The sequence below is a fragment of the Phaenicophaeus curvirostris genome (genome assembly GCF_032191515.1).
Source record: "Phaenicophaeus curvirostris isolate KB17595 chromosome W unlocalized genomic scaffold, BPBGC_Pcur_1.0 scaffold_34, whole genome shotgun sequence".
NCBI lineage: Eukaryota > Metazoa > Chordata > Aves > Cuculiformes > Cuculidae > Phaenicophaeus > Phaenicophaeus curvirostris.
Genome location: NW_027206663.1, coordinates 351,965 through 367,562, shown reverse-complemented (window position 1 = coordinate 367,562; position 15,598 = coordinate 351,965). Strand labels below are relative to the sequence as shown.

At 46.9% G+C, this 15,598-nt stretch overlaps 2 protein-coding genes and 3 non-coding genes across 6 annotated transcripts; all 5 read right to left on the bottom strand.

The window, feature by feature from the left end:
* Positions 1-621: 621 nt before the first annotated feature.
* LOC138733800 (UPF0729 protein C18orf32 homolog) lies at positions 622-5,928 on the bottom strand. Its single transcript, XM_069881294.1, is given in 5 exon segments — positions 622-865; positions 867-905; positions 2,002-2,143; positions 2,145-2,243; positions 5,850-5,928. Coding segments are annotated over 4 exon segments (291 nt in total). The 5' UTR covers positions 2,219-2,243; positions 5,850-5,928; the 3' UTR covers positions 622-829.
* A 384-nt stretch (positions 5,929-6,312) lies between these two features.
* On the bottom strand, positions 6,313-9,998 carry LOC138733771 (large ribosomal subunit protein uL22-like). 2 transcript variants are annotated; one of them, XM_069881263.1, is made up of 7 exons: positions 9,896-9,998; positions 9,543-9,595; positions 9,414-9,454; positions 8,136-8,270; positions 7,739-7,837; positions 7,007-7,198; positions 6,313-6,404 (listed from the first exon to the last, which is right to left on the bottom strand). In XM_069881263.1, exons 2-7 carry the CDS (start codon positions 9,580-9,582, stop codon positions 6,357-6,359), a joined length of 555 nt encoding a protein of 184 aa, XP_069737364.1. In that variant the 5' UTR covers positions 9,583-9,595; positions 9,896-9,998; the 3' UTR covers positions 6,313-6,356. The 2 variants fall into 2 exon arrangements, with proteins under 2 accessions (XP_069737364.1, XP_069737365.1); XM_069881264.1 differs by lacking the exon at positions 9,896-9,998 and adding an exon at positions 9,671-9,841.
* On the bottom strand, positions 6,854-6,924 carry LOC138733805 (small nucleolar RNA SNORD58). Its single transcript, XR_011339468.1, has one exon. It is a non-coding gene; the product is annotated as a small nucleolar RNA SNORD58 (small nucleolar RNA).
* On the bottom strand, positions 7,418-7,485 carry LOC138733806 (small nucleolar RNA SNORD58). The gene has a single exon (XR_011339469.1). It is a non-coding gene; the product is annotated as a small nucleolar RNA SNORD58 (small nucleolar RNA).
* On the bottom strand, positions 9,697-9,765 carry LOC138733804 (small nucleolar RNA SNORD58). Its single transcript, XR_011339467.1, has one exon. It is a non-coding gene; the product is annotated as a small nucleolar RNA SNORD58 (small nucleolar RNA).
* Positions 9,999-15,598: the final 5,600 nt, after the last annotated feature.

The following is a 15,598-nucleotide window of genomic DNA, read 5'->3' as shown; positions in this document are numbered from 1 at the left end:
GATTGTGGTCTATCAGGGCTCTTGGCAACATGCTTAGTTTCTCATCATTCCAGGGCCCGAGTTAAATATATTTCCAGGGCACCTGCAGGTCTAAGATAAGACCAGCACAAACAGAAGAATGTGTGAATCCTTGAACAGACACGTAGTCCCTCACTTGTAGAACTTGCATAACTTGTATTCTCACGGTAAGAATAGCAGTAATGTAAACAGTGCACTCAAGCTTGGTAGAAACTGACAAGCTCTCCCAGGAGAGTATAAAAACTCTGGTTGAGGAATAAAGAATTGCTACTTGCCACCAGAGCAGTAGTCCGTCTAGTCTCTCTAAGACGTCCCTGTGAGCTGGTCTCCGTCAGTGAACCCTCCCAATGGCAAGAGGCTCCTTTCGGTAACCCGTGGGGGTGTCAGGGCAACGGGCTGACTGCCTCGGCCGCCTATCCAGTCAGTGGGACCTGAGGTAACTCTAGAAAGCAGATGCCTGAGGGAGGAAGGATTTACTAAGCACAGTCCTCTCCTTTAAATAATTGTTTCTGCCTCTGCAAGCCTTCCATCTCCATATCTGAGGTGGATTTTGTGCTATCGGTAGCCAGTTCTATAAGCAAATAGATTATAGATTAAAAGTCATTCCAGTGAGGAAAATAAAGAACTTAAGGTTTCAAACATTTTAAATTAAGAAGTGTGCTAGCTGCCATTTTAGTGGCAAAAGAGACCCTATCCTGTAAGTGATAACAGATTTTATTCAGTTAAAATGTGCAAAGAAAAAAGTCTCAAAGTGAAATACCACCAGTTCATATTGGACACAAGGGAATAAAATCCATATGAATTAATTCCTTTAATCCATTTTCTTATCAGACACCTCTGTGTATCTTCTTTGCAGCAATTTCATTTGTAATGCCATTGCTTTTAAACTGCAAATAAAAGACAGCGTAATTAACAGGATATCAAAAAAAGGACTCCACACCCAGAATAGTAACAGCTGGTGATGAAAATTGGTTTTAGAAGCAAGGCCAGAAAAGATCTATGCAGAAATCTGCAGCAAGAACCAAAGTGGTGGCATCTCTTTATAGTTACACATAATTATTGCTTCAGCAGTGGGAAGGGAGGGGATGAGGGCAGAGACAAAATATAAATCTTTGCATTTTGTTGGAAGAAAGAAACAGTAAATGCATGATTTGCACACGTGAAACATTTCCCCTCATTATAAGTGGCAGAGCTAGCTGAAGATTGTTTTTTTTAAAAGAAAAATCTGCTTTCTATATCTGGTGTGATATACCAATGATTTGACTTCTTCCTTCTCTGAAAAAATAGCCAGTCATTAAAAAACAAAAAATGAAAAACTAAGCTGTTTCAGAAAAAAGGTGTGATTCCTATCCTTCCAAGACCTACCAGGAGCTGTCTTTAAGCAACTATTTATAGCTGGCTCAGTACCAGTAACTCCCTTCCATAAGAAAATAGCCACAAAAATGTCTGTAAAAACACAAGTATGTATGTTTTTTGTGGTGCTGTTATAAATGACTACACTGCCAGGCCAATTCAGCAGCGAAGTATTTTATTATCCAGGGATGGGGAGCTGGGTAATACAGCGCTGGGTGCACGAGGAGCTCCTGCCCCACCAACACACGCACTAAACCACGCTTGCCACACCTTTTTATACATTTGTTCTCATGCATATTCATTCAGTTTCATGAATATTACAATCATCTTCGAGAATGTTCTTTCCCCTTAGTGCACCCGGCCCCTCCCGGACCGCCCAGGGACTCTCAAGAGCTCCTCCCCGAGGCTCCGCGAACGCAGACTTCCCCCCCATCCCTGCACAAATGTTAAACCATGAATTTCGTCAAACGCTTAAACTTGAAGATAAACATTCACAACTTCACAATTACCGCCATTTCCTGTCATGCTGACACGAATCTCCTCAATATCCATTCTCACAGTGCAAACCCTGAACTATTGCTGGGTGCTTTATCTGCAGTTTACCTGGTTCACTAAATGCATTAATCTTACTTTATAAATTCCAGACTCATCCTCTTGATCTCTTTTTGTGGCTGAAGTTGCCCATGGATTTCCAGTGTTGCCCCCTTGACCTTGTTTTGTGGCTGTTGTTTCTTCCACAGCTTTCTTGGGCCGTATGCACTTAATGAACACGATAGATGTGCGGTTCAAGGAATTTCTTGTAGATCCAGAGGAGAACTGGAATGACAATACAAGGAATGCACATCATGGCTTCCTCTTGTTCTGTGACAAACCTGTTGAGGGAAAAAAACAAAACAAGTTAGGATGACAGTGTTTATATGCCATGAGCTAAGAAAATAGCCTTACTTAATAGGGACTGTAGTTGATATTCAAACAGTCTTTAATAATAGATTAACAGTTAAAGTTTAAAAAATGCTATGTGTTCCAGTGCTATAAAGTCCTCAACAAGGGAAACATTCTTGATGTTTTAGCAAAAAAAGGAGTTTGCTATTATCATTCCTACAGCTGGAACTTAGAAAATCAAATTCAGAAAATAAAAGGTTTTGATTAAACCACACAAAACCAATTTAAGCGGTGAACTCCAGATATTAGCCCAGTTTGTGCTGTATTGCAACAGAAGGTCCGAAAAGGTTTGTTTTTCTCATTCCCTTTATTTAAGGTGAAATTAAATGGCAGGACTCGGATCAATCCAACGGGATTCCTACCACTGAAGGGGGGGAGGGAGCAGAGAGAAGAGGAAATCCTAGTCAGGATTTGAGAAAAGGAGAATATGAGTTACTTCCTTCCTGCACAGGAAGAATCGCTTGATCCCACACTGTAGTATACCACAGAAAGAACTGGTCTCTCTCAATATCACACCTAACCTGAAGATCTCATCATCCAGACAACTGCACATGGACTGCAGTGCTGAATAGGATGGGTTTGGAGGGTCCACCCTGATAATGGATACAGACACCAGACAAAACAACTGCCAGGAGCCAAACATGCCTGAACAGGTGCACATTTTTGGTGGGAAGGGGCAGAATTAGTGAAATGAGCTTATTAGCAAGGCATGACCCTGAGTGTATAAAGGGATGAAGCAAGGGTGAGGACTGAAGAATATTCTCCCACCAGACTGAGCATTGGACTGATGGGATGCCACAGCACTGTGGGGGTAGCTATCTTTCTCTCTCTCTTGCTTCACTTTTTTCCTTCTCTTTCCTCTTTCCATGCATGCCTCATAACCAAATAAACAGTGGCACATGACCTTATTTGAGTCTTAATTCTGTGTCTGAGTATCTGACCTAAATGTACCCATATCCTTACGGCATGTATCATTTTAATTGGCATCACAGACAGGATACTCAGAAAACAGAAAGTGCCTGCTGCTACTTTGTTGAGGCTATTTCTTTGAGGCTCTGGAGTGTTTGTGTGACTGAGATGTACCTTGGTACAAAGCGAATGCAGAGTCTGAATCCACAGTTCCGTCTACCTGCAAGGGTACCAGCCAGAGAAGGATGAAGTGAGTGAATTTTTGAACGTGTTAGAACCTGATAAATATTTGGAAAGGTGTGACCTCCTGAGGGTGGATTTAGAGGAATTGTGGTGGTGTAAGGTGAGACCCCCTCAGGACGATAGTGATCCCCTACATATTGGTTAAGATGGCCACTCACAAGTCTATAGATACTCCTGATCAGGGGCCCTCACTGTTCGAGGGGGTGGAACAGTTGTTTGATTTATTAAAAGAACATCAATGTTGCCCAAGTTCCCCAGGCCAAGAATGGGCAAAAGCTCATTGGTTCCAACCCCAGAGTGTAGTTGATCAAATTAAGGTACTGCACAAAGAAAGGGAGTTTCGGATAGGGAAAGGTAAAGGTCCCCTTTGCGAAGGGTGAGGCACACAGATGCAGTTATCGACTCATTGCAGATGGTGGTTAAATCATTACAAGACCTACTAGGAGACCTTAAAGATCAGTTAGAAGAGAAGTCAGAATAAGATTTTGCAGGAGGAGTTGAGAAACTACTTCTGTCAGGAAATGACTGCCTCTGAAGAGGTGGAACCGATAAAACATCTGGGGGGGGTGTGATTAGGCAAATTTATCCTCAGGAGGAACTGCAAAAGGCAAAGGAGGTTTTAGAATTAGAAAATGTTCTTCATGTATGCCCCCTGGTTAAAACTGAATACGTGTATGACCATAATGAAGATCAGAACCCTTTGGTAATTACGAAGGAAGCTCTGTTTACGGCTGCAGAACTGGCCAAGTTCAGGAAGGATTTTAGTAGGAACCCCTGAGAATCTGAAACTGAGTATGTATGGAGGGTTCTCCTTCATGGGAGAGGGAGGGATAGCATTTTGTTATCAGAAAAGAAGGCTGAAGGGTACCGGGCCCTGGTGTATTTCCAAAGACTGGCAATCACTGGGCACCATGGTCTTTGACACAGCGTACCATGTATTGGGCAGGGGGGCTTAATCCCCTCGAGCAAGATGATCCCCTCGCTATTACCGGAGGCATGGATTGAAGGGATGAAGCAAGGGTGAGGTTTTGAGAACGTTCTCCCACCAGACTTAGCGTCAGACTGACAGGACACTGCAGCAGTAGCTGAGTTATCTCTTTCTTTCTTTTTTCTTTCCTTCCTTCTCTTTCAAATACATGCCTCAACCAAATAAACAGTGGCATGTGACCTCCTTTGAGCCTTAGTTCTGCATCCAAGTATCCGAGCTAAACGTGCCTGTATCTGTACAGAACGTATCACACACCCATCCATACAATTGACCAAACTATTAGAAAATTAATCATTCCCTCTGTCCCAAAACCAGGAAGAAGCCTTCGGAAAGAGCAGCAAGCCAAAGTGCAGGAGCAGAAAGGGACAGCTAGGAGAAGAAGTAGTTAATTAGGAGTAGAGCTGACCCTTTCAGTACTGACAAGCAATATATTAGATACACTTTGCTGCATAAGGTAGGTTTGTCCTTTGTGCTCCTCCTCTCTAGGCTGCTGACATTTGAATTCGCATATGAACAAGCAAAACAAAAATTTTCCAGGATCCTTCCAGGGAGAATGAAGAGGCAAATATGCACACTGCAGCTGGGATCAGTTTCACTTTTTTTTTTAAGCTATCCTAAAGATTTCTTTTAGCCCCATCCCCCCCCTTCCTAGATACTAAATTTTCAGCAAGATGTGGATTCATCTGCTAGCTGAAGAAGTCCAGGCTGCCCTTTTGAGGTAACAGCAAGCAGCTCTGCAGCCACACTGCATCAAGATTCCAGACCAAAAAATAAGTCATTCTTCTGCCAGATGCAGAAAGAAGTCAGTGGAAGTATAGCACCAGTCCAAACATATTGAGATGTTGCTGCTGCTTCTCTGATTTGGTGATGCTCTGTTGCCTGGTTAGCAGGCCATTCATTTTTAGTAAACCACCCCCCCCCCCAAAACAAAGGCAAATAGTCAAATTCTAATAGTAAGCTTATTTCTTTGCGATACAAGCTTTTGTTTCTCTCTGCAAGCCGCCGTACATTCGGGTCAGCAGAGTGAAGGTGCCTGACGCTGCAGATATCAGTGTGTTTAGTCTCTGTTCCCCCGTGTAGCTCGGTCGTTGCTCAGCTGCCGTCACAGGACGGGAAAACGGCTGTGCGGACAAAAGGGTTGGGGTTGTTTTCATAAAGGGTGACCTAGCCTAGAAGGGATAATTTATGTTGCTCCACGCAAACACGCACCGAAACCAGAGCCCTGCGCCCCTGCATGAGCCGTTCCCAGTTCAAGCCGCCGCTCCGGCCGCAGAGAAGGGAGCAAGCGGCACAGTGGGCTAGCCCGATGACGTCTCCAGCCGGGCAGCCAGACGGGGATGGAGGAGCGGCAGGGTGCGAAGGAACTCTCGGAGCACAGCCCCAGCCCCGCACTCACCTCAGTCGACAGGGACCCGACGCAGTTACTGGCCGCCGCACCGGAAACGGCTCCCGACTGACGCGCACCACCGCCGATACGCCGCCAATAGTAGAAGGCGGTGTGACAAGTGGCCCATGCCCCGCCCCGCCCTCGCGGCCGGAAGCGGAGTCAGGGCCCGGGACGGTCGGACGGACTCACAACTGCGCTGGGTCTGGGGGTGCAGAACTACTGCTGACTTCTTCCCAGGCGAGGAAAACCACACCCGTACGTGTTCAAATGATCTTGTTTCGTATACGAATAGTACTGGTATTAAGTGACTAACGTCCCCACTGGCAAAGGAGCCGGCTTTCCAATGGCATTGCTGGCTGCTGCGGCACCCGAGTGTCACCAGGCAGCACACCCATGGCTCTGAAAGTGGAGCAGAGCACTGGACACCACTTAGAACAGAAGCTTCAGACAAGCAGAGAAACACACACAATAGCTTAGCTTTATAAGCTTTATTTATGTACATCTGTTGTATCAGATTCACTCCCGAGCCATCAGCTTTTGCTTCTTCAGCTTCTTTTGGGATATCTGAAAAACAGAACACAGACATGAGAAAACAGCAATAGTTTTACACCTTCTCAAAAACATCTTACAAAGAAGTTTACAGTCATCCTTTGAAAGAAATACCAAGAATTGTTAGAAGTTTCTTCACCCATTTACAAAACATCCCACTAATCATACCCAAACATCAGGAAATGTCTTTCCAGTTACTGCACTGCTTACAGGCTGTCAACTCAACTGAAATCGTACTGAAACACAGCATATCCTAACTGGATGACCTAAGTACACCATAAGTCTTTCAACAGGGTCTGTGAGGAGCCCCTCCAGTCCTGGGAGCCCTGGGTCCATATTCACAGGCAGGGACAGAGAATGCTGTCACCACTCCGGGGGAGGAATGGACAAACCATCCATGCAGTGTCAGCCCCTGAGAAGTACTGTTCTCAGATCCCAGCATTGTGTTTACAGTAAATATTGAGGTTGCTCAGGAAAAACTTTTTTTTTCATAGGTGTTGGTTCCAAAGGTGTCCTAAGATAGTCATCACAGCAACCCCTCTGCCTAAAAACCAGTATTAATGCTCAGATATCTTGACAGCAACATTAAAGAGGAGTAAGGATACAACATGTGGTACCTTTTTCTTTTGAGCAACTTCTTCCTCTGGCTTGGGAACGATTTGCTCCTTCTCAGTGAGGATCATCTCAATGTGGCAGGGGGAGCTCATGTAGGGGTTGATCCGCCCATGCGCTCTGTAGGTTCGCCGGCGCATTTTGGGAGCCTTGTTGACCTGGATGTGCTCAATGACCAGAGAATCCACATCAAGACCCTGGGAGGGGGGAAAGGTTAAACTTGTGATTTGTTTTTCTCTTCAAATAAATAATCTCTGCAACAGAAACATGGATAACCACCACCCCCCGCACACATCACTCCTGGCAAATAAAATAGCAGTGTCAGAGGACAGAGTATTTGCCAAGCAAGCACCAGCTGAAGTCAGAAAAACATTGACTGCTCTTCCACATGTCACAAGGAATTTAAAAGGATGCTGATGGCTCAGAGAGAGTATTATTATTACATGGTTATTCTAAAGGTGTCCCAAGATAGTGATTACTGACATCAAAGTTACCATATTAAGCACTGAGTATATTACGAAGATACAAATTGACCAAGAGCCAGATTTTGCTTTGTTCTGTAGGTTTCAAGAAGTCTAAACCACCCTTACTCTAAGCAGTCGACAGCCATGCACACACTAGCTATCTGCAAAAAATTATTTCAACTCGAAAACTACACGCAGCCTAATTCCACTGAGTCCAGGAGCACCAACACACAACACAAATGCTTCACATTTAATAATGATGACACAGCCTACCTTGAGCTCAGCATTGCTCTCTGCATTTTTGAGCATGTGCAACAAGAACTCAGCACTTTTCTTAGGCCAGCGTCCCTGTGTCCAGCCCCACTGCTTGGCCTGGAAGAAAAGAGTTCAGTCTTTATCCTGGTACAACACAACTTGCCCTTAACACACCATTACCTTGCCATTACATCCCCTTTTATTAAGGCTGCATACAGAAGTAATTACATTTGATCAATTACTTGACACTGCAAGTAGATGCAATGCTTGCTGTACTGGAATCAAGAATAACTCTTCTCCCTCTTATCATCATTGATGATAGACTATTCTCCATACCATCTCAACATCATCTTTTCTCTCTCCTTTACCCAGCCCAAGACAAAGCACCCTTCTCGGCCTCCATCACAGATCTCACCTGGGCACACCTGCCAACTCCTCCATTGTAGCGACGGAAGGGAACACATTGCTTCTTCAGGGTGACATCCTTCAGGTACTTGGTGGCCTTGCGGATGTGCATGCCTTTGATGGCCTGGGCAGTCTCACGGGTGTTCTAGCAACACAAAGCACAGGGAAGTCCTGCTTAACAGATCTATCCAAGTTACAATGGGATAAAAAGAACTCCTCTCTTCTTCCTGGACCCTATTCTTTTTGCTACAAACTCAGTTTAAAAGAAGCCCTCACACACACACAAAAAAAATTAAAGAACAAAGAATACTTAATAACACTTTTTTCTACTATCTATCTTCCTAACCCTTGCTATGACTTTCATTACTGAATTTGTGGCTCTGGCCACATCTTTATTGGTTTTTTTATGTAATGGCTAGATCTTTCCAACCAGCAAAATTAAAATTTCAGTATTTATACTTTTCATAGCTTCTCTTTGGCCAAAAATCAAAAAAAGCAGGAGCCTGAAAGATAAATCCTACTAAAGTGTCAATTATGGCATCTCAGAGGAACCAATGACAAAACAAGCTACAAACAGCATAATTATCTCTAAGGAAATTATAAAAGGGGAGAGAAGAAAAGGCTCAGAAAGAAAAATCAAGGATAAAGTAACAGTACTTAAGAGAGCATACTAAATGTGAAAGTCAGAGAGTAACTACAATACTACCTGATCACAATAAAAGAGTAAACCAAAATAAGTGAAATCTCTTTTCACCTGCACTATATAACACCAAGCAGAAAAGCATCCGCTCAGCTTTAGTTTTGTGATTAACTCAAATGTGTCCCGAATTCCCCGTGCACCTAAACCTTTTCCAGAGGAACTTGTGTTCTCATGCCAAACACCCCAAGGCTCCCCTGCCATACTTCCCAACCAGCCCCACGGTCAGATGAACTCCATGTTCTTTCCAAACAACCAAAAAGGCAGAGTAAGACAAATGAAGCAAATCTCTCTCTATAACACATTCCTCCTGCTAAATTCACCGCAACATGCTTTCCTACTGTGTTTTATTGTTTATGTTAGACAGGAAGCTCTTTAGGACACAGCGCCTTGGTTTAGTTTCTGTGGATAAAAACTATTACAAGCAGCTAAAGCAAACACAGGCCATGACCTACGCTACCACCCTGAAGTAACTACATAACAAGACAAGACAGTAAGTCACTTTGTTAAAAAAAACAAAAACCGGAAACCAACAAAACAACCCAAAACACAGATGAATTTGCATTCCCTGCTATGCACACCCAGCCGTACCTTAAAATGCACCCGCAGGTTGGATCCCCGGGACTTGTATGCTGCAGAGAAAAAAGACCATCTTTTGGAATTAAAACCTCAATGGCTTCAGTGAAATCCTACACGATTGTCCATGGAAAAATAACTTACATTTCGTAGGGTTCTCCGGATCCAGAGAGTAGCGCACCATTTTGGGGGCTCAACTACAAAAAAGATATTTTTAAAAAAAAAAACGTATTAAGCTTCTGACGCTGATATGCAGAAGCAGGATTGTTTACCTTACTGCTGACAGCGAACTGAAGGAGCTGCTCAGAAGTTACGCTTTCTTTTCACAATTAAATCCAAAGGTGTCCTAAGAAAGTCATCACCGCAGCCACGTCCTCTCCTGGGGCCTGCTCCCAACCTCAACCATGAGCTACCCCATCTCCATCCCCTACCCGTCCTTCCCCGTGCCAGCCCCACAGATACCGAGGGCGCCTGGCGAGGCAGACCTCGCCTCCTACCTGGGGGAAGATGGGAGCGGATTGGGACAGCTCCCTGGCCGCCACGGCCACCTAACCTCAGGGCGGCGGCGGGGAAGAGGAAGAGCGGGGCATGCTGGGAGAGCTGCCCGCTCTCGCGAAAGCCGGGGCGGGACTTCGGCCAGGGGCCATAGCAAAGGTACCGCACTAAGCATGGAATGAAGGGTGCTGCAATACATCCCCGCGCGTGAGCCGGAGATGTGGAAATAAATCGTGTTTGTGCACCAGCCAGTGCCCTCCTGTCTTTGTGCGGTCGTGTGGGACCTGTGGCAGGGCTCCCCGAGGCTTACCCCCACAAAACAGCGGCGGGCCCGCCACCCTGAGGGAGCTTCCCTCAGGGGTCTGAAACAGGGGTCTTCTCTGCGCAGCACCCTGAGGGAGTGCTTCAGCGTGCTGCACAGGGAAGACCCCTGTTTCAGTCAGGAAAGACTGACGCTGGAGCCAAGACACGGTTTTATTACCTGCCATCTGAAGGCCAGTGTTGTTTGCAGACCAGCCATCAGATGAGCCTAGACCAAGGAGCATGGCTGAGGGCTACAGCTAGATGTTGGCTGAGGGCTACAGCTAGATGTCAGCTGAGGATGAGGGGAGAGGGGAGCCCATCACTCTTCAGAGGGATCCCAGGGGTGAGACCAGAGATTCCTGTGTATCCATTGCAACTGGTATTTATTGCACCATTATAAAAAAAAAAAAAAAAAGAAATCAAAGGCTTACTTACCATCTCAGAACAGTGGTAATGTGAAGGAGGATCAGCACCACCAAAATAGCCTTTCTAAGCCAAGCATTACTACAGAAAAATAAACAGTGTGGGTAGCTAAGGCCCGGCGGTCGGAAGATCTCGCGATGTACGGAAAGGTAGGACCCCCTCCGGATAGCCAATTGCGTTTAGTTCATGATGTAAGCGGACAGAAGTGACGTCGTAAACCCAAGCTATGTAAGGCTGTGTTACGTATCAACAAACGCCATTTGCCACCCACCACATTGGTGTTTGTGAGCTCATGGACCAAGCAGCCTGGGGTTGGTTGCCGTGCCGTTCCTGAACCAGGTCGCCACGCCTCCGAAGGCAACGCCTCTGAAGGCAACAAGTGGTGCCGAAACCCGGGAGCCAGGAAGGAGCTCCGGGAATCGTGAAGTCACTTGGAATCGGGTGAACGGTGGCCGGTGCGGCTGGACCAGCCCAGCGGGGAGGACGCTCCCGGACCCGCAAGGAGGATGGAAGCCCTTGTGAAGGTCGTTTCACAATTATATAAGACAGATTGTAAGCCTAAAGATTTTATTCTCGCAATTGCGAGGCTTTTAGAGCTTGGGGTCATTGACCAACCGGTGGATGTTCTGCACCCCGAGGTGCGGGATAAATGCACCAAAGCGTTAGCCGAGGAGGCGATGTCCTCGGGTTGTGGGAAAAACCTTAAGTTGTGGGGGAAAGTCATACAGGCCTTGCAGGAGGCCACGCAGGAGCAGGAGACCTGGAGGGCAGCAAGGGACTGTTTGTCCGCCACCCCGGAATTGGGGGTCGGGGCGGCCACGCAGACTCTGCACCCCCCACGTGGTGATGATCATGCTGAGTCTAAATGTTTGCGAGAGGGTGATACGTCCCCTCAATCCCCAAACCCCAACCCGCTTACGGAGGGACAGAAACGAGCGGAATCCTTCTGGGGTGGGTTGGCCGAGGAGGCCGGGGCGCCACTGGGAAACCAGGGCCCGAGGAAATCTCGGAGAGACCGACACCTTATGCGCCCCAAGATGGCGCCGAGCGGGAAAGGGAAAGGCAGGGTGAGAACGTTTGCGGCGGGAACAGGGAGGAAGCGCTGGAATTGAATAGCGCGTGCAAGCGTGAAGGGGAGGAGAACATGAAAGAGAAGGGTGGTGCGAGCGAGGGGCGGAGAGCCAATCAGAGCGCCCGTCTGCTTCTGAGCAGCAGGCGGGGCGAGCCGAGGGGGAGGGAGCGGCCTGCCCGCAAGGGAGGTGGGCGGGGCTGGGGCCCAACAAAAAGAGATCGGGGCCCGGAAGTGACCGGTCAGTCAAGTTCTGACTCCGGCTCAGACGCTAGTCAGGGCGAGTGGTCCACAACCGACTCAAGCTCAGAGGAGGAGGAAGTGGGGGTGGATAGAGTTAAAAGCCAACATATCCCCACTCGAATTAAAGAAAAGCCAAGAGGGGGACAAATACCTCTCACGGATTGGAGGAAAATAAAGATAGCGTGTGCCGATTGGGCCCCATCAGCCACACTGGCGTTCCCAGTCCAAGTGACGGACGGTGGACAGAGGGTCCACTCACCAATAAACCCTAAGGATATACAAGTGATTGTTAAAGCAATTGCAGATAAAGGGCTTAATTCTGCTATGGTCTCCACCCTCATAGACAGTGTTTTCGGTGGAGATGATATGTTCCCCTTTGATATAAAACAAGCTTGTAGATTAATATTTGACGGGGCAGGGATGATTGTTTTTAAACAAGAATGGGAGGACAACTGCGTGAAGCAACTAGCCCAAGTAGCTGGGGCAGATCACCCACTGCATGGCTCCAGCCTGCAGCGGCTCATGGGAACAGACCCAACAATGATTACCCCTCAGGCGCAAGCCCAGGGCCTGCGGGCCCATGAAGTCATGGTAACTACCCGTGCGGCCAGAGAAGCTATTCGCACAGCCTCTAGAGTTATTGCCAAACCATCACCATGGTCCACGATAAAACAAAATGAAAGTGAGAGTTTCACACAATTCATGGACTGTCTCCAGGCATCAGTCGACTCTTCGAGCCTGCCTGCGGAAGCAAAAGGCCCGGTTGTAGCAGAATGCTTACGTCAGCAGTGTAATTCAGCAACCAAAGAAATTCTGCAGTCATTGCCGCTGGGGTCAAGTATCGCAGACATGATTAAGCATGTCGCGAAGGAAGAGCATCTAGCCCCAATCCAGATGGCTGTTCGCACCGCAATAGCCAATGTGATGGCATGTTTTACATGCGGCCAGGCGGGCCACGTTGTAGCAAACTGCCCTCGGTTGAGGGACTCTTTAACGGTTTTTGTTCAGAGTTTCTGTCCACAGGACCGGATTATCAGATGCCCTTGTAACCCGTACGCCCCGGTGGCAGGAGAGGACGACAAGTCAACAAGCATCCTGTCTGCACCTGAGAGTTCCACACCGGCGGAATCCAAACAACAGCGACGCAGCCTCTATGGGGAGGGGCTGCGATGCCTTTGTGTAATTTTGATTTTAGGGCTGATTGTAATAATCATATTGGCATTGATTTTCGGACCCTGTATATTGAGTAAGCTTGTGTCGTTTGTTAAGAGCTGGCTAGAGAAGGTTAGCATTACGTTTGTAGAACACCAGCAACTGCTTTAAGAAGGTATTTGGTCAGCGTTACACCCAGTTACATTCAAGCTACCATTGGCCCAAGTGTGCCAAGTGTTTGTTACTATGAAACTGTTGTTTGCACTTTTTAGACTTTATATTTTAAATTTAGACTTTTGATGTTATATTTGAGACTTGTTAAGATTTTTATATTTGTTAATTTGTTTAAATTTGTTAAGATTTTATATTGTTATATTGTTAAGATTTTTATATTTTATAATTTTTTGGCTATTTCGTTAAGCATAGGGAGGGGGGAAATGTGGGTAGCTAAGGCCCGGCGGTCGGAAGATCTCGCGATGTACAGAAAGGTAGGACCCCCTCCGGATAGCCAATTGCGTTTAGTTCATGATGTAAGCGGACGGAAGTGACATCGTAAACCCAAGCTATGTAAGGCTGTGTTACGTATCAACAAACGCCATTTGCCACCCACCACATTGGTGTTTGTGAGCTCATGGACCGAGCGGCCTGGGGTTGGTCGCCGTGCCGTTCCTGAACCAGGTCGCCACGCCTCCGAAGGCAACGCCTCCGAAGGCAACAAAACAGACAAGAAAAAGCATCCCCTCTGGGATCTCATGACTTTGAGGAAACAATAAATATGTGAAAAGAGATCTCAGTGATGACTTCCAACACTTTCTTAGTGTTTCAGTTCTCCTTCCTGTGGAACGAGAACAGTAATATTTCCAAGAGCATGAAGTTTCCAGATGTATTAAATTAAAACTAGCAAAAGCTAGGGTCCTCAAGCACTTCCATGGCCTTCCCCACCATCCTGTGGGAATATCCTTTCACAGTGCACATGAACGCACTTCTCCTTTGTCATTTCTGCTCTCCCTTCCGCACCTGACTCCATGTACTGCCAGTGGAGGAAACCAGTGTTTCCATGGGAAACACCTTTACACGCAGCAGAGCACAGAAGCAATGAGACATTCAGAGAAAGATGGAAGAGAGATGTGAAACATAAGTAGTTGACACATGGTGGGAATTATCACATAGTCATTGTGTTCGTCAATTGAATCCAAAACAAACAGGGCACATTTTCTGTTACTTATGTTGTCTGTTTCCCTGTTATGTGGGACTGTTTATGATCAGCTGCTGAGGGCTTGCAGTGATGGAAGTGTAGAGGTAGGAGCTTCTGCAGATAGTGCCAGGAAATGAGAAGCACGTTTTCATCTTTATTGGGAGGTTAACAACTGCTCTCAGAGGCAGCCTAGTGCATATTTAGTGCTGAGATCAGGGCTGAGGCAGCTGAGAATGTGCCCTTGTTGAGATTTACCTAGATTATTTCCCCAGTGCACCAGCTGCCTTGGATATTTAGCTTGTGTGAGCTGATTCAAATAGAATGTTCAGGTCCTAAGAAATTTCAGCACATAAGTCCAAAATCATGTTCCTGAAAACTGTGTAGGAGGCAGGTGCCTCCTAATCCTACTGGAATCTCAATTCCATAGGATTTTACCTTAAACTCCCCTGGTGCCATCCCTCTTGGCTCCCCTGTCCATACCACCCAGCCCTGGTGGTTGTGTTGTGCATGCCCAGGAAGACCTCACTCTCTCAGCAGGCATTGAAAGCAAAGATCCAACTGTGCCCCGTCTGGAACCATTCCTCTGCTTTGTACTCTGGAAGCTCCTGGTGCTAGCATCCCCCTAGGAAGTGATCATCACAAGGGCAGTAAAATGGTAGTGCCCATCTTAACCCAGTGGTGTAGTAGACACAGCCCGCTCCCAGGACGTGGGAGACCCACTTTTAGTTTTCTTCCCTTGAGAGGTTTCAAAGCCGCATCCTAACCAGGAGTCCAGAGGCTATTCGGTGGCAAAGATACTTCCACCCTTCCTGCTGCAGTTTTTCTGCCAAGCAGCCCACAGCGTGTTGGCTTCACACCTCTCCTCTGGACGTGCTCCTGGGGCTGGAAGAAGGCTGCACCTGTTAACCTGCTGTGGAAGAGCCCAGCAGGCAGTGGGGAGCGTAAAGGTACAGGAATGTTGTGGCACATAAGCTTTTGTGGATTTAGCTGTGAATAAACAAGTGGCCTTATCAGTCCTACTGGAATTGCCAAGCCAAATGTCATCCTAAAGCCATCATCCCTCCTGGCCAGAGGGAGAGGTGATCTCTGAGACTGGCTGGGGCAGGACTAGAGCCAAAGGCATGGCTGCTTAGTGCCAAAAGGAGAACTCATTTCCAGCTGTAGGACACCCCCCACTCACTTTCCAGCAACTCTGCAGGAGTTCAACCACTGCCACAGCAGATGTGACAGAAGCAGGCCTGTGCTTCTCCTCAGCCAGCTGGTTCAGAGGCTAGGCATTCCTTTTAGCCCCTACTCTATCACAGCTCGAGTGTGTGGAAG

Bases quoted from the DNA above. Each gene is read 5' to 3' on its own strand.
- LOC138733771 (XM_069881263.1), bottom strand. From the start codon at position 9,582: ATGGTGCGCTACTCTCTGGATCCGGAGAACCCTACGAAAT. The intron at 9,455-9,542 runs GTAAGTTATTTT...TTTTCTCTGCAG, and splicing joins TCCGGAGAACCCTACGAAAT to CATACAAGTCCCGGGGATCC. The intron at 6,405-7,006 runs GTACCACATGTT...TCTGTTTTTCAG, and splicing joins AAGTTGCTCAAAAGAAAAAG to ATATCCCAAAAGAAGCTGAA.